This window comes from Malania oleifera, chromosome 3, assembly GCF_029873635.1.
Source record: "Malania oleifera isolate guangnan ecotype guangnan chromosome 3, ASM2987363v1, whole genome shotgun sequence".
Taxonomy (NCBI): domain Eukaryota; kingdom Viridiplantae; phylum Streptophyta; class Magnoliopsida; order Santalales; family Ximeniaceae; genus Malania; species Malania oleifera.
Window position 1 is genome coordinate 1244191 of NC_080419.1, and position 26891 is coordinate 1271081.

General features: G+C 36.2%; 2 protein-coding genes across 6 annotated transcripts; both read right to left on the minus strand.

The window, feature by feature from the left end:
• Window positions 1-56: 56 nt before the first annotated feature.
• LOC131151681 (uncharacterized) lies at window positions 57-10890 on the minus strand. Of its 5 annotated transcripts, none has more exons than XM_058103021.1 (6): window positions 7981-10890; window positions 1222-1506; window positions 1064-1132; window positions 649-724; window positions 507-571; window positions 57-351 (listed from the first exon to the last, which is right to left on the minus strand). In XM_058103021.1, exons 2-6 carry the CDS (start codon window positions 1336-1338, stop codon window positions 274-276), a joined length of 405 nt encoding a protein of 134 aa, XP_057959004.1. In that variant the 5' UTR covers window positions 1339-1506; window positions 7981-10890; the 3' UTR covers window positions 57-273. The 5 variants fall into 5 exon arrangements, with proteins under 5 accessions (XP_057959004.1, XP_057959003.1, XP_057958999.1 ...); XM_058103020.1 differs by having other exon boundaries at window positions 1222-1459; window positions 7981-8306; XM_058103016.1 differs by having other exon boundaries at window positions 57-571; window positions 7981-8260.
• On the minus strand, window positions 10601-25244 carry LOC131151680 (protein GFS12). Its single transcript, XM_058103015.1, has 16 exons — window positions 24940-25244; window positions 24763-24848; window positions 22363-24429; window positions 21836-22163; window positions 21534-21749; window positions 21343-21415; window positions 21039-21244; window positions 20876-20938; window positions 20124-20332; window positions 19894-20005; window positions 19261-19779; window positions 17939-18249; window positions 17601-17844; window positions 17458-17531; window positions 16474-16609; window positions 10601-10890 (listed from the first exon to the last, which is right to left on the minus strand). Exons 1-16 carry the CDS (start codon window positions 25075-25077, stop codon window positions 10741-10743), a joined length of 4932 nt encoding a protein of 1643 aa, XP_057958998.1. The 5' UTR covers window positions 25078-25244; the 3' UTR covers window positions 10601-10740.
• Between the last annotated feature and the right edge of the window lie 1647 nt (window positions 25245-26891).

Below are 26891 nucleotides of genomic sequence, written 5' to 3' on the forward strand. Positions count from 1 at the left end.
ATTCAGAAAATGTACAGGCACCTCATTTACCATTTCGCTCTCTCAAATCATAACCATTTAAGCAAGAATAAAATCTCCTATTCATAATGCACATACTGCGTTATGTCTTGTTAACATTGTTCATTGATTCACCAATTTCGGAAAGGGGGGAAGGTTAACTTAAAGAGGGGCACCATAGACCCATTATCGAAAGGTGTATATTTTTGCAAGCTCAAAGAATGACAATAAACTATGTTTCCTTCACATACAGTATGTTTCTGGAGCCCAGCAGCACTATAATGTCCCCTCAGACCTCTCCTTGGTGTAGCCCAAACTAACTAGCTTCTGCACCAGCTTTTTCTCAGCATTTGCCTACAAACAGCATGCAAATATTGAACTAATCAAAGAAATATGTACCAAGTTATAAACATCACCAACCGTAAACAAACATAGAATTTGTATTTGGACCCCCAACACTTTCCCCACCACCACCATATATATATATAAAGAACAAAAGAAAGGATCACCTCAAGCATGGGGCTGTTCTTTGGGATATTGCAAGCCAGAATTATGTTAAGACCAGTCTTCAGCACTGAATAATGTGGCATGTCAGCCCATGAAGCAGAACAAGATTATCTTAAGAATAATTAAGCAAAAATCATAATATACCTAATCGCCTCGCAATGCCAGACCCCGTATTATCAGAAGCTCCCCCGAGTATGGAAGTAACACTCACCATGTTGTTCTGTGCATCAAGCAGCAATGCATGAAAGTTCCGATGAAGGTAAATCGTTAAAAAAAAAAAATACTAACTCTATTAACATTAGTAATTAAAACTTTTCTTTTAAAATATAACCATGATGCTGACCGAACCATATGAAAGTATGGCAAGGCTGTCTATGGCTAATTTCTTCATTACAATCCTTGAAGTTTCTTGTAATCATGATTAAATTGAGATGACAGATACCAAGTTCATCAGAATTTTTTTTTTACAAAAAAAAAAAAAAAAATTGCCCTGAAGGAACTATATTGGAAAGTAGAAATGATGCAAGGGTCACAGAAAAAAAAATTCCCTTAAACTTACTGGCCGAGTAGGTGCAGCTGCATATAAATGTCCAAATTTGGTGGAGTTGCAACCAATCCAAGCATATATCTACAACATCATCAAATCAGCTGAGTAGACAGAATTAATATACAAACTCTCCAACCATGTTTTTTTTTTTTCCAAAGAAGGTATATTACCTGTTTTTGAAGCCGTATGATCTGAAAGTGGAGGGTAATCTCATCAAAGACTTCGGTGAAACATGTGATCTGCACACCACTGTCATCATGGTGAACATCCAACTCTCCCGATGCCATTAATTGGAAGCAAATCACAAGTTTTCAAACTCCTTGAGGTTTACAGTTTGTTGTTTGCAATGTTTTCTGTGGGGTTGCTAATCCATTATCCTTGAACCCAGTTTGACTCTGGGACCACCACCTAGTAATCATGTCAAGTCAATGCTACTGAGCAACCATGAGCTGTGCCTAAAAAAAAAAAATGCTAATTATGCTAAGTAACCATTATCCATTGCCAAATTGCATGCGTGCATGGAGCTTTTATTTTTAAACAAACTAAAACAAATGTATTAATAGGTCTTTGACCAAATAAAAACATATGTATTAATACATCTCCATGTGGGAGACAACCATGTACAAAGAGAAATCAATTAGAAATCAAAACATGTCATCAATGAATAGATAGAAGAGCCCCGCTCTAACAAAAAAGAGTCCTGCATCCAAAAAATATGACACAGATTTATTTTCTCCAGAGAAATCTCCACACTCTAAGCCCCAACAGCCAAAGAAGTACCGAAGGTATAACATCCCAGAGAGTGTTTCCCTTCTCATGCAAATTGGGCCCAACCAAGTAACAATCTTGAACCTCTCCTGCCACTACCCACTTAATACCCAATGTTTCATGGATCAGATTCCATACTTCACACATTTCCAATGTAGAAGTAAATTTTTAAGTGTCCTCTTCCCCTTCACACAGAAATCACTTGTTAACTGTGCAAAGACCCCTTTTCATCAGATTGTCAACTTGGTGTGGCAACATTTATTAAAATCTTTGGAGGATCTGTTTAATGGTAATCTTAAGGAAAATGAAGCAATCAATACGAGTGGACAGAATCTTAAAGGCAGTCTCTGATTGAATATTGTGGTTTGAATAATTTGGTAGAAGATAATGTTTTGTCCTGAAACCAGCGGGTTTGCATCAGCAAAACTTCAGGTAGCAGAAACTTGAGGGAGAGAGACTCTTACCACAACATTATCGAAGAATTGATTTTGAATTTTGAAAAAATGGCTCATCTGGTGTTCTAAAAGACACTGGGCCTGTAGAGAGTAGACTCTGAAATACTGTGGCATCATTCATGATGCAGTGGAAGAAATATGGCACTCAGTTATCGATTATGATTCCAGCAAGCTACCAAAGCTTTGGGAGGAAAGCAAGTGCCGTTCTGGTATGGATCAGAGGACAAAAATCTGGTGTTTTTGAGGCAGGAATTTGGGATAATCAGAGTCATGAAGCAGTAGCGGAAGTCCAGTTAGTTGCTATTCTTGATTCTTACAAGTTCTCCAAGTTTAAGGACAATCCATTTTATAATTGCCTAAAAAGTAAATGTAAATAATCTTTTACTGGACAAGATTTGGATTCATGAGAATATTTGTTCCCCTGCAGTTTCTTTAATCCATTTGGCTGAATCTTCTATCTTTTATGAAGTGCCCGCTGGTGATGAAAAGGAAAAAAGGTTGGAGGGGAGGAGACAGGCAAACGGCAAATGGTGCTCTTGATGGTCCCTTCTATTCTGATCAGCATGGCTTGATAAAATAGGGGCTTCTACAGAAAAAAGTGAGTCATTTGGCAAATGGGATCCTAGCCTTCGGAAAATCTTTGAGGTCATCCATATCTTAATCCTTCCTTGTCCATTCAAAAACTGCGAATGAGTTTTTACGTGCTCAACTGGATGACGTCAACTCTGGCAAAGGTCTCCTTGGAGCAACCATTGAACTGGATTACCTTCTATGCCAAAGGATGTTTAGTTATAGAGGAGAAATTGTAACAATAGAACTACCAGGTGATGAGATGGGCAACTGAAACCCCCACAGGACTTGCTAGCTGTTAGCTAGATTGTTCCGGAGTTAGGGTTGCTGTGACTCCTATATGGCTACAACTTCTGATTGGCAGAGAAAAAACTACAAAAGCTAGCATCTATCATTATTTACTTGAGAGTGTGAAGGGTAGGAGAGGAAAGGAAAGTAAGGGCTAACTGTTTAAGGATAAGACCGATCAGCTGGAGTATTAAGGGATTGGCGGTTTTGTTAAGCATTATAAAGTTAAAGAGGTTATTAGCAAGGCTTCCTCTGATATAGTTATGTTACAAGGGTCTAAATAAGAGTCAATTTTAAAAATATTTGGGACTCTGGGTTTAAGGATAGGATTTGGTTAGCTCCTAGTGGTTCCTCAGGGGGCATTCTTTTTATTTGAATGATGCTAGGTTTGCCAGTATGGTGGAAAAGGTTTGCCCATTTAGCGTTACAGGTAAAGGTCAGTGTAATTTTCTTCTAATTATGGGCCTAATTGTCCAAGCCTTGAATTCTGTACGAGGAAATAAAATCCCCCTTTTTTTTTGGCTTTACAGAAGGAACTAGTTGCAGTTTATGGGTTATGTTCTCCTATTTGGTGTGGAGATATATTGTTGTTCGGTAACCTAACAAGAAGTTGGGGCTTCAAGATTACAACCAACATGGGTGGATTTGATACTTTAGTAGAGTGTGTGATCTGGTCACCGCAAAGTGCAAGGATGCTTTTCCAGTCTTATCAAGGAGGTGCTCCCTATAGTGGTTACTGACAATTGTCACTTAGTGTTCGACTCTGATTCAGCGAGATGGGACCCTTTTCTTTTTTGGTCAGGAAGTTGTGGTTGTCTCATTCTGATTTTCACAGTTTGATTAAGGAATTAGAAAGTTAGGCACATTAAATAAGTAGAAGAGGATTTGGTGGATAGAAGAGTTCCATATGTTAATGAGTATGAGGAAGTTCTCGTGAGAGAAGAGGCTAACTGAGGTAGAAGGCTAGAAAGAAAGAGGAAGGGGACTCTGTAACACGAGGCTTTTCCATAGAGTGGCTAGTGGAGAGAGTAGTAGGAATTATATTAAAGAACTAGAGAATGACTTGAGTGAGGTGATGAAGAACCCCGACTTTATAGCAGAGATGATCACTGATTTTATAGAGATTTGTTTTTGAAAGACGATGAGGGTAGAGCCATGATTGAGCAGCATTTGAAACGGAAGAGATAAATTAGGCTTGATGGATTACAATGGCATTTTTTTCAAGAATCAAGGGAACTTTGAAGGATGATTTTTAAAATCAAACATGGGAAGAAAATCTCTGACTTATATAGGGATTTGTCTTTGAAAAATGGGTGAGGGCAGAGCTGTGATTGAGCAGTTGGATTGGTCCCAATCTCTGAAGACAACCCTGCTCCGTTCGAGAGCCCTTTTAAAGGAAGATGAGGTTAGAAGAGCAAGGTTCCAAATGAAAAGAGATCAAGCAACTGAGACTAATGGATTTATAACAGCATTTTTTTCAGGACCTCTGTGACAGTTTGATGGATGATTTTCTAAAAGCAAGCCTGGAAGGAATTTTACTTCACCATATTGCTTAGAAACTTGGTTTTCAATCCGGACTGATCGTTGACCCGATGAAAGTTGGTCTGACCTCTAACCTACGACCAACAGTCAAAACGGCTAACATCAACATTGCGTGTGTCTGTGTGTGCATACAAAGCATGCAAAAATAATATCATAATCTAAAAGGATTAATGCAGTAAGTAACTAATTTCTACTTCAATCAAATATGCATGAAAAAGGCCATGACCAACACTAATACAGGACATGGATAAGAGACCGACCAAATTTTAAAAAAAAAAAAGAATACAACACGGTGGAAATACAACAATAACAACAACAAGCCTTAAGTCTCACTAGGTGGGGTTAGCTAGATGAATTCTTTTTCTCCAATTCATCCGATCGAGAGTATTTTCCTCAATTATATTAAAGGGTATTAAATCCTTGATCGAGAGTGTTTTTCTCAAATATATTAAAGACTATTAAATCCTTCCTCACTACCTCATTCCATATTATTTTAGGACTACTTCTATCCCCTTTCATGCCAAAAACCAATGTTTTAAAAGGCGAAGGCATAAGGTGAGGCGTTTTACCCTCCGCAAGGCAAGGCGAGGGGTAAGCATTTTGGGACTGTATTTTTTAAATAAATAATAAAAAAAATTATATATAGTAAAAAAATAAGAAAAATTTTAGAATAATGGAGAAAAAAATAAAAACATATTTCTTAAGTATCATATAGGCTAATTTTAGCTAACAAACTTAAACAATGCATGTTAAAAATAAGTCATAAGTTTACAAAAAGAAGAGAAAAAGCCAAATTAAAGACCTCAGATTGAGATAAAATCTTGAAGCAAGAACTTAAAACTGAAAATTGAAATCTGAAACAAAGACCTTAGACTAAGATAAAATCTCGAAGAGGAGAGGATGTAGAGGGTCGTTGCAAAGAGATGAGAGGCTCAAAGGAGTCGTCGGAGGCAGATCAAAGCTTGGAAGGGACCCTTGACTCGTCGGAAAGACAAGAAGCTTGGAGGAATCTTCGGAAGCAATCGTGGAGTCGTCAGAGATGGACGAGAAGCTTGGACGAATCGTTGGAGGCGGTTGTCGAGTAAAGGGGTTTTAGATTTTAGATTCAGATGATAGGCTCTACGTAACCCTTTTTTTTTTTTTTTAATGTTTTAAATCAGGCCAGCCCGAAATGCGTACGCCTTCCAATTTGAGGCCTAAAAGGTGAGTTTTTCCCCCTAAGGCGTACGCCTTCTCCCTTGAGGCGTATGCATTTTATGCTTTTCATCTTTCCACTTACACCTTAGGGCGTTTTAAGCCCAAAAAGCCTTGAGGCGCACCTTAGGGCGCGTTTTAAAACACTAAAAAATAATAACTAACTCACCCCTACTCAGAGGTGCTCTACTAGACCTATGCTTCAAATTCCAAAACCATCTAAGTCACTCCTCCCTTATCTTTTCTTTGACCAGTGCATGCCTAAATTATTGAGTATGTGTTTATTCTCCCTAATTTATCTTTTAATGTTATATTACTCTCATCCACCTCAAGATTCGCTTTCTAGCAACTTTTACTTCTGTATATATTTTTTTAGTTGCCCAACATTAAAGCATAGTCAGCCTTATAGCCGTCTTATAAAAAAAAATCTTTTGTTTTAAGGGTATTCTACTATCACACACGCTTGACGCACTCCTCCATTTGTCTTAACGGATTTTTTAGAATTCTTGATCCCACTACCAACTTTCTTTATTACTCGAGTATTTTATTTTGGACTTAACTAAAATCTCTTTTGTTATCCTTACGATAAAGCTAACCATTTTATTCCAAACAATATTTGCATGTACCTTACCCCTTGCTGTCCAATCACTCTTTGAAAATTTTATTTTTGAATTTTACTATATTATTCCCTTTAAACTCCACCATCTAGTCCTCTTGTTTTGATTTATGTTATTCTTTCTCTTCCATTTTTTAACATGTAATCTAATATTAGGACTCTATATTGTATAGCTAAACTTTCACCTAGGATAACTTTACAGTCCTTACAAGATAGACGATCCCCGTTCCTAGTTAAGAAGAAATCTATTTGACTTTTTTTATGCTCATTGTTGAAAGTTATTAAGTGTTCTTCTCTTTTTATAAAGTAAGTATTCAATATAAACAAATCGTAAAACATGGAAAAATCTAAAATTGTATCATTAGCCTCATTTTTATCTTCATATTCATGTCCTCCATGTATCCTTTCCTAGTTTATATTATTCTTTCCAATGTGTCTATTCAAATTAGCTCCTATGAATGTCTTTTCAAACGTTGGTATCCCTTGTAAAATACTATCCAAATCTTCCCAAATTTGTCTTTTAAGATTTTCTACTATGCCTATTGGGGAGCATACGCACTAATAACATTCACTATCCCTAAGCCTAGAACGATCCTAATTTTGATGATCCTATGCCTTATTCTTTTTACACTTACTACATTATCATTTAGATCTTTGTCTATAATAATTCCCACCCCATTTTTATGTTTCTCTTTTCCAAAATGCCAAAGTTTAAATATTAATTTTTCAATTTCTCTAACTTTCTCCTTTTCCCATTTAATCTCTTGAAGGCAAATTAAATTAATTTTCCTTCTAAATATAAGTTTCACTATTTCCATACTTTTACTCGTAAGAGTCCCTACATTCCAAGTTGCTAATATAATCCGGTAAAAAATTGGAATTCTTGCAGAGTGGAACAATGCAATACCAGACATGAGATAGATCTTCCAAAGAACAAGGTTTTTTTCTAATAAGCCAATCCATTTAGGACCTCGCGGATGCACTATTTTTCCTATTCAAAGATCAGCCTCTTGTCTACACGTTCTCGCATCTAGAATTCTTTGAAGATGAAGAGATGTCGAAGGGACTTCTTACTTCCCAAACAGATCCTTAACAAATTAATATAAAAAACATTTATATTTAAGTATGTTTTTCTTTTAAAATAATAAATATTGAAATAATTCAATTTAAATTTTAAAAGTGAAATATAGTCATCATTCATTCAAAATTATCAATTGCATAATCATCAACTATATATGAATTAGAGTACTAAAGAACCATTAAATCGAATATTTTGATCAACAATTTACCACAAAAAAACAAAATGAAAGCAAGAGAGCAGTAGTGAGGCAGTGACCATCGGACATCCGGCCATCGTTGTGCCGCCGTCCCTCGCAAGTTCACCCGCCAATTTTTTATTTTATTATTTTTTTTAAAGGACATTACCAACGGGCAGTGGTGAGTGGCAGGCAAAGGGCGAAAAGGAGGGAGGGAAGGAGAAAAGGGAATGGACTTACTGCAGCCCGAAGAGTCAAAGCCTCGATGGATTCGACGAAGAACACGAACGATTGAACGAAGCTGCAAGAATTATAGACCTGCGAGCTGAATTACAGAGTATCAGACTCCTCTAGTCTCGACGTCTCCGGCCAAGCAGGGGCGGCGAGCTGGGAAACAGAATATGGTTCGAAGGGATTACGGTTAGGGTTCTGCAGCCTCTGCAAACGTTAAAGCTGTCTCAATCACGGTTAGGGAAATTATGACAACCTCACTAATCGCGAAACACAAACTAAAATATACGCTCTTAGACACAACCACCAAATGCTATTTGTTATTTGGTATAGATATAAAAGTCATTAATTTATTACTTATATTGCTATAAATTGAAATTTTCATGAAATTTATTAGATATATAATATCATTATAAATTAATTGCTAATTTATTTTATTATTAAAATTATAAAATGATAAATTAATCATTATTTAATATATGGTATTTAATTTTTTTTAATATTAATATCCTTATTGTTGTTGTTATATATGTTTTTTTTTATATTTTTCGTTTCCATTATATCTTCTTATTATTACACTATAAATATTACATTTCATTGTAAATAATATAATACAATGTTTTATTTTATTTTATGATTTAATATATATAATAATATAATAAATCAGTAATAATGCCACAATAATATTATTACACTATAATCTGCTTCTATATTTTACATATTATTATAATATTTTATTATTATCAGATATAATGATAAATATAAAATAATAATGTTATGCTTCGTATATTTTATTATTGTATATATATATTTCAATTATATCATGAAATTAATATTATTTTGATATATATATGTATATATATATATATATATATATATATATATTATATGGATATGAACATAAATATACATGTATGTTCATGTATAGTTGGCTTATCAAGATTGTGTTTTTTAAATTTCTTATGATTCCAGCCATAATGGAAAAGGTCAAGAGGCCAAAATCTAAAAATAGGGTAAGAAAAAGTCTAGTTGTGTAGAACCAAAATGAGATTTTCTCAAACCAAAGTTAAGAATTAGAGTAGATCATTTTGGTAGTAACCAACATATGTCACATGAATTTGTAAGAAATCTAATATAATTTTTTTCATTTTATGTTTTAAATTTACCCAAGTTGGGGAATCTCAATTCATGAATTAAAGACCTTAGACTTGAATTTATACAGATTTAAGCAAAATTTGATACAATTTTATGGTACAAATTCGCATAATTTAAATTATAAATTCTCAATTACAAGATAAGATTTTATTGGTGTGGTCTGCCCTTTAGCCTCCATTCAATTTCCTAGTTCATCTTCAATTTTCATCACTTAGCTTTTGGGACAATTGAATCTGCTTGACAATGGATTGGATATTGGACTTGCTAATCCAAACCTTTAAGATATTGGATAAAATCTCAAACATAAACCAGTTAGTGCTATTTTTTTAAGAGAAAAATGAATCTGCATCAAAATTCTAACAACAAAAGATACGACCTCTCCTCAGATTTGGTAAAAATACAAAACACCTTTACTAAGGTTTCAAAAATATTACATACATCCCCTCCTAAGATTTGTCAAAAAGAAACAAACATCCCCTCAAAAAACTTATTTTCTTGTAAAGGATAAAAGACAATAACCTTCCTTGAAATTTAGTAAAAAAACAATCTCCCTAAGATTTAAAAAATTCTTTCAAGAATTTTAAAAACCTCCCTCAAGATTTGCCAAAGAGACACAAACCTCCCCTTACATTTTACAAAATTTTTTTTTTTTTTTTAAATATCTGTATCTTTTTGACAAACCTTGAGAGAGATTTATGATATTTTTGAAACCTTAAAAAAAGATATCTCTATCTTTTCGCTAAACATGAGAGAAGTGACTATATTTTATCCTTTTATAGAGTACAAGAGATTTGTATTTTTTTGACAAACCTCAGAAAATGTCTCTGGAATTCTTAAAACCTCAGAGAAGGCTCTTAAATTTTTTTAAACCTCAAGGGAGGTCAGTGTCTTTTTATCAAACTCAAAAGAAGTCAATGTCTTTTACCTAAATTCTAAACAATCCAGAACAAAAAATAATGGCAACAAAATATTTTTTTAACCTTCCAATAATTTTTCCTGAGTGTCATCTTGGCTCAAGATTCAGCAATCTATAGCTGCAAATTTTGTACCCTCAAAGACTCTTTTATCACTATCCTCCAACACCGGTCAAAAAAATAATTTTGAGGGATAAGCTGTTCAAACTCTTTTATCTGTTTGTATTCTTTTCCAAATCCACATTGCTACAGCACAATCCCAGCTCACAGTCAAGAACTATCCTCGGAAAGTGGATGAGGATGCGAATCAGTGAATAGGAATGCCAAAACGAGTCAATTCCTAATAAGTGACCCGTGTCCCGTCCGTTTAATAACACCCCAAATTCCTAATAAGTAATTCTCTGGCATGTTTTAACCTTAAACGAGATGAGCTTTTCATGAATGACTCGACAATCTTAGATCTCATCAGTATTTGGCATGCCAAGCTTATACCAAACAAAAGAAGAGTAGTGGTGATGTTAAACACAACCCGAACAAAAGAAAAAGAAAAAGGAAAAAAAGGAACAAGAACGCAATTTATTTTCTTCACATAACTAAAAGAATATTACACCCAGATAATTACAATAAAATGGGAAGCATTTTTGGTGGAATGAAAGATGTCATTCCTGAGACAAGTGCTGCATAATGGAGATGAAGACATCTAACAGCATATTCTCATATGACCATCCTCTGTTCCAACAAGAAACAATCGTGAGAAGGGCATAATACCAATACTTGTTAATACTGACATATTTCTCATTCTGCGATCTGACATATGGAGTTTCTGAGGTGTAATCCGATGCTGCCCATCCTGCCAAATTGCATTCACACATTTACTTAGTGTGTACTATTTATTTAAATTTTTTTTTTTTAAATTACAATATCAAATTAATGAATCATGATTTCATTGCTCTTCTCCACCCCCACAAAAAGTTAAAACACAAAATAAAAAGAAAAAAAAGTTGAATATATGATATGCCATCTAATGAATCAATTCAAATATATTTTAATACTATTTCTACATGTCATTTCAATTAACCTAAAAAAGAAGTTACTACAAAAATTACTCTACAAAAAATAACATGACAAATAATATTTGTGTATAATTATAACACCACATCATTTAGCAATTAAAACATTACAATAGTAGTAGATATGATCAAAATCATGTAAGTACAAGAACCCAAATAATAATTCGCAAAGGGCCCAAAATGAACATGCATATCCTTTTCTATGCAATATCCCCAGTATCCCATAATAACTAGATTATATTTGAAGCAATTCCATGACCACCATTACAGTTATGACCAACATAAGCAGAATCGAATATTGCATTTATGTGCATCTGAATAGTATCTAAGCCATACTTAACAGAGGCACATTACAATATGTTGGACATGCCAATTATGAACAAGAAGCATGCACACAATAAAAATTATGTCCGTAAAAGCATTACACCATCCCATATGCTGAATGTCCAGTCACAAGATGTAGAAGTTTTAATCTCTGATAAAAAGGGGGTGCCAAAACCTACAGCTACTACTGCCGCGTTTAAATATAATCAAAGCTAACACCTTAAACCCCACCCATGGGAGAAGTGCAGTGTCAGTGTCTTACATTCCTTTGATCATTACTTGCACAACACAGGAAAGCACCTTCTTTTTGTCATCCTGGTTGTATTGAATGCATGGCTCAGCTAGGACCCTCCAAATCATGTTTGAGCCAATGGTTCAAACCAACCCAGCCCTCATTTGAGAAAGACCAGAAAGAATGCCCCCCCACCCAAGGTTTAATGAAGGGGGAGGAAGGGTCCTGCAGCAGGTATAGGTAAGGCCAGTGGGGGTGTAAGTGAGCCAAGGTGACTCGCAAGCTACTCCGGCTATAACTCGACTTGGCTTGATTCTACTTGAATTTAACTAAAGCTTGAGCTACTCAAGTAGCTTGATGAGTTGAGTTCGAGTTTTGCAATACTACTAGCAAACCTAATCAAGCATAATCAAGCTTGTATTTATATTATTTTTATATTATATAAGTGAAAAAATATATATCTTAAACGTAATATTTTACATATACACCTTTTATGCATGTACTTAATACTGTTTTATAATCAAATTGAGCTTAATTGAATTGAGCCAGAGTTTTAAGAACTTGCAATGAGTCGAGTTGAAATAGAACATGTTTGAATCAAGTTTTAGCTCAAAATTTTTTAATTGAGTTGAGTTCGATTATCTCACTATGTCGATTCGACTTGAATATACTCATAGGGGATTCAAGCCAAGAGAGTCGTTGGAGCCCACATATGTCATGGTTGGGTTATTGACGAACCATGGATTTAGCCGTGGAGGGGTCATAGATAAACCTTAGATGCTACCGTGGCCTACTAGTGATCCTCAATAGATATTCAAATGGCATTTTCATAATTATAAATGAGTCGACTCCATAGACATCTTGATGTCTACTCTTACCAAAGTTAGAATGACATGGAAAGCTCTTCATGGGGGACAAGCTCTTGGCATCCACGGGGGTTTCTTAGAGCTTCCATGAGGGATTGGGAACATTTGGAAGCCACAGCCCCAAGGAAAGCACTATAGAATATTGTGTCATGCATTACTGTTAAATGAAAAACGGTTGATAGGCACACCAGCTGTCTCTTAGATTACGACTGTGCGGTGCCACCTTGCACCAATCAGATAATCCCTGATCACTGAATCGAAGTGGCAATTGACCAACACTCTACAAAGAGCTTTAGCCTATGGAACTTCAGCTGTATATATGTGTGTGTGTGTGTGAGTATACATATGCTTACATGAGGATTATGCTGTGGGGGTGACAGTGATCCTTGGTGCTTGTCAGAACTGAGCATTACCCCTTGATTTTTTTAAGGTAAGTTTTATTAGGGACCATTCTAGTTAAGACAATAGTTTCCTGAAAGAAGCACTTCATGAGCTGTCCCATCAACTAAGCTTTGGCCACTAAATGGATCTATTAGTATCCTCATATAATTGGACAGTGATGGAGTATTGTCACCTCATAGACGTGCTTTCATTCCACTATCCAAGAGAACTAGGGTAAAGGTGATCCTTATGGCCATGAATATACCAGCCTATGACACTGAAGGAAATCGATCATGTATCGAGTAGGTACTAGGAAGATTTTGGACATATAAGGATAGATTAGGTCTCCAATATGTGTTTATGAAGCAAAATCATAAGGCTCAATGGGCCAAAGCGGGCAATATCTCCCACTATACGCTGAGACGGTCATAGTTGGAATCAGAGCAGGTCACTCCTTCGCGGATGAAATTGGATTAACACTATTAGCATCAGCTCTACAATTGTTTGGCATTGAGTGGGAACGGTTGGTCAATCCGCGTTTGGTGCATTCGTCCTTGTGTCCCTTTTGTCAATGTTATATTTTAGTTTGAATTGGACAAGTTATTCATTTGTCGCTGCTACTTGAGGAAATCAAGATGCTTGCGACTTTCCTGCACCCTGGATACAAGTATGAAGTAAGATTATAGAGTTTCTCCTATTTTGTTGGCTGACATGATTAATGGAGACAATCACACCATTTGTATTTTATAGCCAAAAGTGAATTATTGGATAAATGGAAAATAGACAATTGCTGAAGCGTTTGCCATATATATTTTCATTAATCTATAGCCACAAAGGAGGTTGTCAGGGTTGGTCTTGTGGCCGTATTTCCATAGGAATCTAAACCATAAAGAGAAAAACTTTGAGGAATTGATGAAGGACGTTTGTTGGTAGTATAGGTGAAGGACCTTGTGTTAATCTTCACCTGAAGGCATTGGAATATAGTTGCCACATGGCACCAGAATTCTATTTGCTAAGGGGCCATGCGTTATCCTTGCAGGTAGCTACTATACAACTTTGCTGAGGGCACTTGAGTTTGAGTTCATCAGCAAACACCTATTTCTGGGCTAAATAGCACTTGAGCTTGAATTTTGAACATTGGCACGTGGGTGGAAATTCGAGATGCGGGAGATGTTGAGTTGACCTTGAGTTACAAGAAGCAAGACCTTGGGAAGATCCATGTTGGAGAATAATTAAGAACAGGGTCAAGGGATTGTTGTGTTAGTTAGTAGTGTTTTTTATTTTTTTATTTTTATTTTTATTTTTAAATAACAACATAAGAGATTTCATTAATAAGAGAAGAATTTAGAAAGAGGAGAATAAGACAATCTCCCATCAAAATTCTGGAATAAACCAGAGGAAGAAAAACTAAGAAACAAATAAAGACTAGGAAAAATCAGCACAAAAGATTTAATTTTCTGCTTGGTTCAATAAGTATAGGACCGTGTATTTGGGGGCTTGTTGGTAATATGTGTGTATAATAGGTTATGTTTGTAATTTAATGTATTTTTAGAGTAAATATGTAATTTCATGTGTTAGAGGTTACTTATAAATAGTATGAGAAAGCCATGTTGTAAGTGGTCGATGAATTTGAGTTTGAAGCAAACATGAGATTTCCCCCTTGCATCTCCTTTCTCCTCACTTCCCCTTCTTTTAAATTTCCTCTAATTTCTCCCCATGGCTGCAGATCCTTGATGCTGCCCCTGCATCACAAATTTTGTGGATATAGCTCGACTGTCATGAAAGTATCAGCAACTACTACCAAGGTACAAGTGGCTACAGAGGGGTGAAACTCTCACAAAGAAAATTTAGTACAGGCAGATTCAAACGTGAGTTTGTTACGTATAAGAATCGGCAAGACCAGTCATTCCAGTTGCAATGCAGGGACACAGGGTAAAGATAATTGTGAAACTGTGAAGTGATCTGCCCTTTCATGGGCATACAAGGTTAAGTTTCTGTGGGTTGAACATTAGGGATTGTTGTCAAATTGTAAGCTTGAGTGGTATATGGGAAGGCAGAAGCTCATTTGAGTGGAAGCATTCTTAAGGGCATGAAATCATCTCTACATAAGCTTGTAAGGGGAGATGTGGGAGGAAGAAAAACAGATCTTTATTCCAGACTTTCAATGCGGTGTAGTCTAGATAAGTAGTTTAGAAGTGATTCAGCTAACTTTTCAATGAACACAGGATTCCAATTAGTCTTCCCAAGGAACATGGGTCACAATTTGAAAATTTCTTAGAATGTATTGGTTTTGGCTTGAGTTTTGCTCAGAAAAGGTTTTATCACATTCTGAATCCATCCAAGGATCTTGGGTTTGTATATGCACGAATGACCTAGATTCTTGAGTTTGAGTATAGTTTAAAGAAGTTGGACTTCAAAGAATACACTCATAGCGTTATTGTGACTTGAGTTACCTGGAATTTCTGTATTTGAGAGCCAATAGGCATTCAGTCAACGAGAATGTGGGATTCTTTTTTGTTTTTTAGGTGAGGGAGCGGGGGGGAAGGAGGAGATGTTTCATGATCTCACATTCCTTCATTCATGACCTGCACAGCAATGCAGGATTCAAGCCTAGAGGACATTGAAGACCACACATGGTGTCATGATTGAATCATGGATGAACCACAAATTCAATCATGGAAGTATCACAGCTGAACTTTGGATATTGGCGTGGCCTACTGCCACTTCCGTACAGTTGGCATTCTTGTAAACAAGCGGAGTATGACTCCACAGACATCTTGATGTTCTCTCCTACTAGAGTGAGGATGGCACATAAAAATATTTATTGGGCGAACACCTGGAGAACTTTCTACCACCCCTAGTACCATGGTGAGCACTAACTAAATGTATGAGGATCGTGACACAGGATTTAGTGAAGTCTTGTTGCCTCATGAGCTTGATTTGTTGTGATATCCAGGAAGATTAGGGAAATGGTGATCCAAATCAATAGAATTATCAGCCCATGCAGTTGGTTAGGTCCCAACCTTGTGAAGCGCCTTTTATTGGGCAAAATCGTGTGGCTTAAAAAGCACAAATGGACAAAACATCACAGAAATTGGGCCTGGCGGAGACTGTTACACCTGAGGGAGGGGCGTGCAAAATATAGTGAACTGACAATGGAAAACTTCAAACCTGCACTGCAAAAACATTTACAAGGCCAACCAACTCTTAGCCCTGCAGACTGCAATGGACCAGCTGCATCAAAAATAGGTTCACTTCAACTAATATAAATTTTTGGTATAAAAAAAATGCCATGCTAATCTCTGCAAGGTCAACTGTAGAGAATGGATGATAGATTGACAAGGCATTGATAAATATTAATATGCTTTTCCACCTTGCTTTTAGATTATAAGAGGATCTACTGTATATTTAACAAGTAGAATGCACTCCTAATCATTGTGGAGAAAATACTGTGGTTGAAGCATGAACGAATAAGACGCATAAAACATCATACAAAGTATATTCCAACTGACACAAAAAATGTACTTAAAAATCTTTAAAGAACACTCCCATTTACGTACTTCATCTGCAGATCTAGCCAAAGAGGAAAGTCCAATATTATTTCTGGAAATTGAAATAATATCTTGGCCCCACATAGAGAACCCAGATACACTATCTATATGGCCTCTGAAAACAGCAGGTTGTGATGGTGAATTCCTGCCAAAAAAAAAAAAAACATATAAGGAAATTAGATGAGAGAGAGAAGATGAAAAGAAATTGACAGTGCAAAATCTATTTCAAAAGAGATGCCAAGTGTGTCACTTTTATTTTAAACCATTTGAGACTAACATAATTTAATCAGATACTAAGAAAAAAATTTCTTATAATGAAATTTATCAGCTTAATAATATCCTAAAATAAGATCAGAAATGTCCATACGACAATTTTAAAAAATTATATAAATAACACAAACATTTAAGAAATTTGATTTAGGAGTGCAGGCTACAACACAAAGAGGCTTCCATAAACCTAATGTGGAAATACTCATGATAAGAAATAACAGAAAATATCAATTATTTTTCCTTCTTTGCCTGTCCAATTTTTCAGCCTCTCCTAAAATTTTACTAGGCACTAGAAATCAATCCGCATATAGAGAAACAAAACAGTCACACTCCCAGAAGATGGACTGATGAGAAGAAGAATGAGCATGCACGCATCCTCGCAAGCATGTGCACAAACACACACGTCCAGTGAGAGAGACAGCAAGAGAGTATTTGCCTTTGACAGTGAAGGATATGCCATTGACGATTACCATTACAAATTAAAGTGAATGTCCAGAGTTGCATCATTGTATAACAACAAAATTAGGCCCCAAAGCTCATCCAGTGACTAGAATTCATGTTCTGCCCTTAATCTTTAAAACAGATTGTATGTTATGAACCATTCAAATTTTTTGTCTTAACCAATTTTTCTCTCTACATCTTGGAACAACTTTACTCGGCAAGACTCAGTACAGTTAAAGATCCAACTATAAAGCATGTGAAAATGGAACAACTTCGTGTCACCTTCTCAAGTCCCAAATACGTAAAGTCCTGTCAAGAGAGCTGGACACAAGCAAATGTTCCTCAGGTGCTGCCAACTGCAGGCAACAAAAAACAAATTAAACTCCACTTCAAACTAAAATGAACTACTAGGAAGTTTAAAATACCTTTGTCACGTATCCATCATGAGCACGCCAAGAGGCAATGACATTGCCACTCCTTGCATCAAGCAACCTGCAATTACCAGAACTTAGTCCAGCAGCAATCCAAGATGGGAAAGCCACTGCTCCATCAGTCTTCATTTTGTCAGATCCACATGAACATATGGAAGAGATGAGAGAAGGAAAGTGGAACCCAAAAGATTCACTCCTCCAAAGATGAAGCTTTTGACTGTTGGCAATGTCAATAAATCTGCATGGTATAAGACCCTTGAAAGCTGAGAACAAATATTTTCTATACACTTCAGATGTGTATGAGAATCTTCAATCTAAAAATAAATATTTACCTCAGAGACCCATTTCCAGTGCCAACTACTAGTTTCTCAGCAAATTCTAGCAGATGCATACAAGTGTATAAGGTCCCATCAAATGCACTAGTCAATATTCCACTTGATAATGGATTGGAACTCAGCATATTGGACTGCTCAGAATTACTCTTTGATGCAGAAGATAGAGGGCTTGCAAGATTTGCAGAATCTGAGGATGGTTCAGCAAACACTGATATCAGCTTCCCTGTTTGACTGTTCCAAACATGCACTGTTCCATCAGAGGAAGCTACTCTTCCACTGGATGACAGGACACAAATGTCATTCACCACCTGAAAATTATACAAGCAATATGAACATAACTGTTACATAATAGATCTTTAATCTGACAATAAAGTGAGTATTTATTCTTTATATTTCTTTTTTTAAATTATTTTTCAGGGGCCAAAAATAAAATGAACTACACCTCCTTTTGAAACAAGCCAACCATGGTCACAAGAACTTTATTACAAAGTGAACAGATCAGTCAAGACAATCAATAATGAACAAACATTAAGTGCACAAGGCTCCCACACCATATCAGGGTTTGGACAGGACAAGGCATATGCAGCCTTACCATCACATTTGGAGAGGCTGTTTTGGTGAGTTGAACCTATGACCCTCAGGTTTGAGTATAACATCATGACTGTTGGGTCAAGGCTTGCCTTCACAAGACAATCAACATAAAGGGTAAAAAGCAAAACATCTAAACCTAATCTATTATTACTCAATTAGAATCAAAAAGGATGTTTTACTATGTATCACCATTATTATTTTGAAAATTTGATATTTTTAACAAATAATTGTGGGGAAAAAAGGAAACAACAGGACCAAGGTAGAAAACTATTACAAACTAACAATTGAAAAAAAAAAGAGAGAGGATTCCTGGTCATTATACAACCTAACTTTTTCTATCCCTTTAACAAATGGGATGACAATTACCTGGACAAACTATCGCTTAACAAATGGGATGACCATCACACAGAAAAACAATCGGACTACAAGATAAGGACATCAGCATCTAGAACCAAAACACCATAGTTTTATAGCTGCTATCTGCCATACTGCACACACAAAGATCAGTTCTGGTTGAGAATCGGACTACATTAACAAATGAGCACAATTTTATTTCCTCAGTTTTAGTAAAGCAAATTGGGATATATTACCAAAATGCAGGAGAAAAAAAACCAATTGGGTACTTCCTATGTACTGCCTTCCACTGAACAAACTTCAACAAATCAGAAAATAGTACTCACAAATTATCACAGAAGTTCAAATTTTGGCAGGAAAGACAGGAAACAAACCTCTTCATGGCCATAATAGCCAGATACATGATTAATTCTTGTCAAATCCCACTTCTGAACAGTTCCTTTAAATCCTGGACCAACTCCTGCAGTGAACACTGTGCACTCATCTCGGCAAACAGCTAGGGATCTTACAGCTCCATGATGTGCACGGACAGAATAAATAACAGATGCTCTGATCTTCCAGGGAAGTTCATCTTTTAGACCACCCAAACGTCCAAGAAAACCAGGCCCTTCCCAGCTAGCAGCTGGACTGGGGAACCAAAACCAGGGTTCATGTTTCCCAAAACTTGAGGTTGCAACATGCCTTTCAACTGGATTCTGGTAGTCAGAAAATTTCTTCTGAGACATCAACTTTTTGGCACTTCTATTTCCTTGTGATTGGGGTATTGACCAACCAACCCCATTGAGCAACAATTTAGCAGGACTATAATCAGATGTTGAGCCCTTGTTGAAAACAGGCCTCTTTCCATTTATACTTTCTGTACCACTTCGAGACGTTTCTCCTGTATGTTCCCACTGCACCACAAAAATTTCAAAATATGAATGTCAAATTTATTTCTGGATACGTGAGGTGTTGATATTCATGTCAACAAATACATACTACTCTTGGAAAGCACTGACAAAGCATACTTTCCAGTTATGACACCGTAAAAGGAACTGTTCAAGAAGCAACCATGTGGCACAACATTGACGAAGTCGCTCTATCCCAAGGATTGATGCAAGAGAACGATACAGAAGCAACCTGCAAATTTCCAGCCAGACTCAACACATACCATACCTAGAAAAATCTAAACACACCAAGAATTAATCATGCAAATAAGAAATTTAAGTAAATGATATAAAATGTTACTAGCACTCACACAAGGTCCATGCGGCTCTCAATTTGAAATTCCTCATCTACTTTAGGCTTAGAAACCCTGGAGCTTCTGCCAACGGAACCAGACTCATTTGCCCTGCCTTGGGAGAAAGCAAGCTCATCAAAGAACCCTTTCAGCTGAGGCAAGACATGCAATGCTGTTAATTCAGGCCCAATACGCTGACAAACTGCAATGAGAGTTGTAGCAGCAACCTGGCCAAGGAGGGCATTGAACTTTAAATATTAATTAGCTGGTATGTGAAATGCAAGAAAGTGGAAAAACAGTGATTAAAACAGTGATTATGGAACAAGAAGGGATATTGCAAATACAAATAGGTTTGCCAAAATTTCATGTGTGTCTTTCATTGTTTGTTATGCATAAACTAGTTGACAAATATCTGCATTTTAGGAAGGCTGCAGCTTCACATTTGAAAGCATTGTGACAGCTGGTTCAAGTGAATCACCATGAGAAAAGCAGACAGCTTCTTGGAATTTCAAATTGAGGTAGGGTTGCTTTTATGGCATATCACTTCCCCAAACTAGATCATTGAAACACAAAATTAAAACTAAATACATTGATATTCCTGTCTTTTTTCTTGAAAAAAGTCATTCATTTTAAACAAACTTTTATAGCTTGAAAAAAATAACTATTAATATCCAAGACATGTCAGACATGGAACAAAAATAAATATAACAAAAGCTACTAAAAAATCAAATCATTGACAAGCACACCACGAGAGAAAAAAAAAAGGGCACCTGAAGCACTGGCAATTCCAAATCGGAACGCATGAGAACTGTAACATGCAGGCAATTTTGGTCCTGCGTAATTATTAAAAATGTTATTAAAACATAAAGCATAGCTCAGTAGTTCAAACTAGGAGTGACAACATTAAGTTAGAACAAGGATCAAATCCAGTACTTGAAGCATCTCCTTCACAACTACCTCCCTCGGCAAGAATGCAACCAGACCATCTAACACCATTAAATAATCAATACAAGCTAGAGCACTCCAGTTCTGCATAGGCTCAGGCTTTTTCGTATATGAAACATCAATACAGGAGTCAAGAACATTTTTCAGAAGTGGTAGAATCTGTCTAACAACAAAGTTCTCCCCAAAAAGACCACCTAAAATGTTGAAGCAGAAAAGTAGCTTATAAGCTGAAGATGTCATTTTGATTTCCAGAAAAGACAATCAGTCCTACAACCCAGAAAACCAAAAATACCAATTCTAACCAGCACATCAATTCCATCAGCACAAAGTCCTCTCCCGAAACATTGAATTAGAGGCAAGATTGTCTGTTCAAGAGTCAAAACTCAACAATTTAAGTATGACAAACTGATAAGAAGCACGCACACAAAAACCCAAATGCCTTCTATTAGATCATGGCAGAAATAACTGTATACTTCATCTAACCTGATGAACTGTAACAGGGACACCAAGCTCTTCACTAGAACCAATAAGCAGCACTGCGGCAGCAGCAGCAGAACTCTTATGAGGAGCAACATACAAGTTCGAGATGACCAGAGGATGTATTGTTTCCAGATAAGCTTGTTTACCAATCTGTTTCCATAACTCCCGCACAAACGAGTCTTGGAGAAGAGAGACCTTCAAATGTGAATAACCTGTAGCCTGAAACAAATATCCAAATAATAGGAATTTAAAGAAGAAAATGTGTAAATAAGTAAAAAGAATTATGAACAGAGTCCATAACTAGCCTGTAAAATCTTCTGGATGGCAGGGATGATCAATGTTTTTATTGATGTTGGTTTCAAACATTTTAAAAATTCTTTCAGCAATATGAAAGCCAACTCGGCTTCAGCATCTGATAAAAGAGTCACCACAAGCGGCAAGCAATAAGAAGCACACATTTCAGCTGCAAATGCTCCCATTGCTTTCAAAGCCCCTTGTTTTGCAAAATTTGCAGCATAACGAAGACGTGACCTATCCTTAGCTAAAACATGAAGTGGGGCAAGAAACAAGTATGCCGACCTGACAGAGGCCGGAAAATATGGGGATTCCAAAAGACTTTTGGCAGAAGGCCTCCTGATTTATGAAAATTAATAAAATGAAAAATAAAAATTAGATAGAAGATTAGAAGGACGCATTGCCTTAGAAACTTGTATAAAAGTAAATAGGATATATGATCATTTCAAAGCAACCCAATATCAATACATGTAATATGAGCAAAGATCTTTAACTAGCCATGAAGTAATCAAAAGAAAGGGGGACCTAAAACTGATACCTCCTCCAATCCTTTTTAACACAAGCTTCAACCATGACTTTAGTGTGAGGGGGAAGTTGCTGCATCAATCCAGGTAAGACACCATTCTCTAGGTACATGTCCAATGAGGTTGAATCAAAAAGGGGCCTCCTCAAATGAAGTTCTGCTAAAACACAACCAACAGAAAACATGTCCTTGGCAACGTCTTCAGAAAGAGACCTCGAACAAGCTAATTTCTGATTCCAAACCAACAAATCTTGATATCCCATGGATGTTTCATTATCCACCTCAATATGCTCTAGAAAATTATTTAAATCAATATCAGATGGCACCCCATAACTACTGCCACTGTCGGATGTTCTAGATATACTTTTCCTAAAACACCGACTTGGCGGCTCTTCAAAACCAGACGCGTCCTTGCCATTTTTCAGATGATCACAGTACAGGGCATTCAAATGTGAAGCATGTTCACAAAATGCAGACGTATCTTCGAATTTTTGCAAAAAAGCAGCTCCACAAAGGAGGGATCTTTCACAAATTACTTCATTCACTGGGCTTTGATGCATGGATAATTCATCGGTGCTATCATGCATTTTTATGGTAGCACCTAAGCGAGCAGGGTGTGGTTGAGTGAAGAGCTGACGACGGCCCACAGACCTTGGCACGGTTGGCTCTGAAGAAGGCAACATGACATTCTTGGCATCAACAGCTGCCCGACCTGACATTTTGTACCCAAAAGTGATATCAATCCAATGATGGATTTGGGATGAGACTCGATTGCTTTCTAAGGCGTCTCGATGCAGTTTGATGAACTCCTCAGGACTACTTGTCCATGAAGGTACTGCCAAATCTGTCATACCAGCATTTAGTGAGTAAAAGATTTGAGGGTCACAGTAGAACTCCGGGATGCACTCATCAGGAGTCCATTGGTAAAGTCTTTGCATGTTTGAAGGGTACTCATTAGGCTCATAGACTGAACGAACAGCCATGCGCAGAACACTCAAAGGTAACCTCCTAGCTTTGTAACTGCAGACAGCCAGTTCAGAAAGGCACTCATCCGATACATGATGTGGGATTTCAGATGTTGAGTATGTGAAGTCCAACTGTTCATCACCTTTTGCCAACCGCCATTTGCTCTTGCTTAAATCCCGCCATCCTGCTTCAGAACTCTCATCAGGTTTTGAGCTAAAATCTATTACCCATGGCATAACCATATGAAATGTATGGTCTCCCCACCTTCTCCCAGCTAATTTGTTTAAGATAAGCAGATACTCAAAATTACTCAGCTCTCCCCTCCACCACTGATTAAAAGCAGAATGCCAATCTATGGATGAGGAGAGCTTCAAATCAGCATATAGACCATGAGTAGGACAACCATCAGTGCAGCAACCTATTTTCAGGTCTTTAATTCTTGACTGAGGCTTATCAAAAGTGCGCAGCCACAGCCAACATGAATTGCTCAACATCACATTTGATGGGCACACATAGCCATGGGCAACTCCTAGACCATGTATATAAGATAGGGCAGAAAGTAGCTGATATATTAGAAATTTTATATGCCACTCAGACTTCAAAGCGCCAGGGCTATAAAATAGAACACTTTCCAAGGTAAATGGGCTTCTTGGAAACACTACATTTATGCAACCAGATGATTTCAGCATCCCAAGAACAGGAACTATATTCGGATGCCTCAGGCAACCGGGTAAGTTATTCTCACTAAATGCTGGTATCCCAATTAAATTAAGAAAATTTACACCATCCCGTCCTGCAGCTTTTCCTTCAATCAGGAGACTAAGCGAGCACAATATGTGATCTTCCAGAGATCCAGACAAGAAATTGGCAGCAAGCTCTTCAAAGTTAGAGTAGGAACAAGTGCCAACATAAGCAACGGGGGCCAAAGCAGTGGTAGTCCTTAAGCAAGAGAAAAAACCAGAATAGTTACAGCCACAGGTAGAATCTTCATATCCTAATCCGTCAATGGACACTTTCTTACTACCATTTGACGAACACTCAGATTCATCCCGTGAAGAATGTGATCTGGTTTCATCACTCAAATTTCCAGCGCAGACTTCTCCTTGAAACTCATCACTAAAATATTAAAACAAAGTTCATTCAATTAGTGTAAGAACAACTTTTACGTCATATAAACACGTTTATGTACGCCAAATCCTTTTGCAAGTGGTAATCGAGGTTTCTGTAGTATCAAAAGGATGCTAACTGCAAGTGATTATTATTTTATCACTTAAGAGTTAACCTCACATCCAGTTGTGCATCCATTTTATGTTTCCTTACAAACATCAAAAACTCTTTTCCGGTTCCAAAAAGAAAGATAGTTATGATTATACAGCAGAACTGCACAAAATTCAAACATCCAAAAAAAAAAATTACGAGAAAACGCTAGAAAAGACCGCATAGTCTCACATGTATTTGGTTAAGCAATCTTTCTCACGACTCCCTCGATATATCAACACGAACTCAGCCGAAACCTCCCCGCTGGTATTAGGCATCTGCAATCAAGGCATCAACAATGCTAACAATAATTGCTTGCCGAGAGAGAGAGAGAGAGAGAGAGAGAAAGCGGCAGAGAGAGAGATAGACCTGTACGACGGCGCTAGTGCCAAAAGGAAGGGCGGAATCGGTGATGCCATAAGAGAAGATGAGCTTGTCGGAGTAGTTGGCGGCGATTTGGCGCTGAAGGCAGTCGAAGCACCGTCGATCTTCTTCTTCTTCTTCCATTATCTGAGAACTTCAACCGTAAGTTCAATTTTTCTCCATTATTGACTTGGACTGCCCACAGCACAGAAAATCATTTTACGAAGTTCAAACTCGGTTGTTCAGCAAAATTTTCAAAGTGTTGTTTTTCAATGATTGGGGAATTTTTTTTTATCATTTTAAATTATTCTAAGGAATATACAGTAATTACACCGATTTATGGTGAACAATCATAATCTATCTTTGTTACCATTCACAAATATATAATCGGAATAATAAAAATAAATTGATAGATTATAATTGCTCTAGTATGTATATATATATATATATATATACCATCACATTACAAGAATGATAATAAACAATGTGAAATATTCTAAAATTATTAATAATTAAATATGTATTTTTAATTTTTATTTTTAATTCTTATGATACTTAAATGTTACCTATTACAATTAAATTTGGCTCAATCTTTTACTAAAATAGTATAAAGGATTGAGCCGAATACAATACAAAATCAAAGACTAAACAACTAAAATGTTTCTATTATTACGTTAGATCCACGATGAATTTTATGGATCTTTTATTGAAAGTTTTACTAAGATAATTGCATTAAACTTTTTTACACCCCTCGATTTGGTATCACTATCCCGGTCCATACCGAAATAGTGTTTCTAGATGTTTAATCAATTATTGTGCCTCAATGCATTTCGAGGAGAACTAGTTAGCTCTTGGTTCGACTGACATTTTACCCATAATCACAACTCATCCATTGATTCTGTAACATCAGTTGATTTTAAGGTTATGAAATTTGGATCTTTGGTTCGAATTATCACATCCGAAGTTTTAACTTAGAATATAAATTGTGGATTTTTATGAATTTGAAAATACACTCATACATAAATTCAAGTCAAAGACTCTATTTTTTGAATAAAAAGTTAAATTTAAGGTGCTCGATATAATGTACCAAAAGACAACAACAATGTCTTTTGACTCCCCCCCTTCTCAGCAAATAGTTGTGGGCACACTATTGACTATAAGATTTTTTAGAGAAATAATAGAAGAGTTGTCAAGTTTTTAAAAAATATAAATTTGTTAATTATCAATTGATAATTTTATTTTAATTTTAAATTAATATAATATTTAGGTTCCCTTTATAAGTTGGAAAATATTAGAAAATATATATATATATACGAGAGAAATGACACTTTCATGTTTGGTCATATCAAAAGTGAAATATATATACATAATAGACAATACAAATTTAATTTTAAACATTATTAACACCTATTTTTTTTAAAAAAAATAATTGTGTTAAAATAAATTATTATTTTCAATAGTATTTGATATAGAGAAAAAAATATAATAAAAATAATTTTTTTCTTATTTTCTTTTCATCTTTTCAAACAAAATTGAGCCCTTATGGCCTAGGAAGAGTGAGAAGAGAAAGAACATAAGTGGAAATTTGTCCCACTCCTTCCTTAATTAATGGCAGAGACTAAAATATAATAAAAAATATCTTGAGAGGGGTATTTACTTTTACGAGCTGGTTTTATTCAAGTAGAAAATACTTACCTTCCTTAAAATTTGACAAAACGACAAGGAGTGTCATAAAAAAACATAGACCTCCCTTTATATCTGGCAAAAAGAAAAACTTTTGAACGAGTGTCATAAAAATCAAACATCAGAGGAAATCAATGGGAAGATTCAAATCTTAGGAGAGACGTGCAAATTTTTAAAATGGCAAGAGAGAAGCTCTTGTCTTTTTACCAAATCTTACGGGAGGTTAGTGTCTTTTGCCTTTTTGAGAATTTGCAAGAGCCAAACAGCCAAATAGC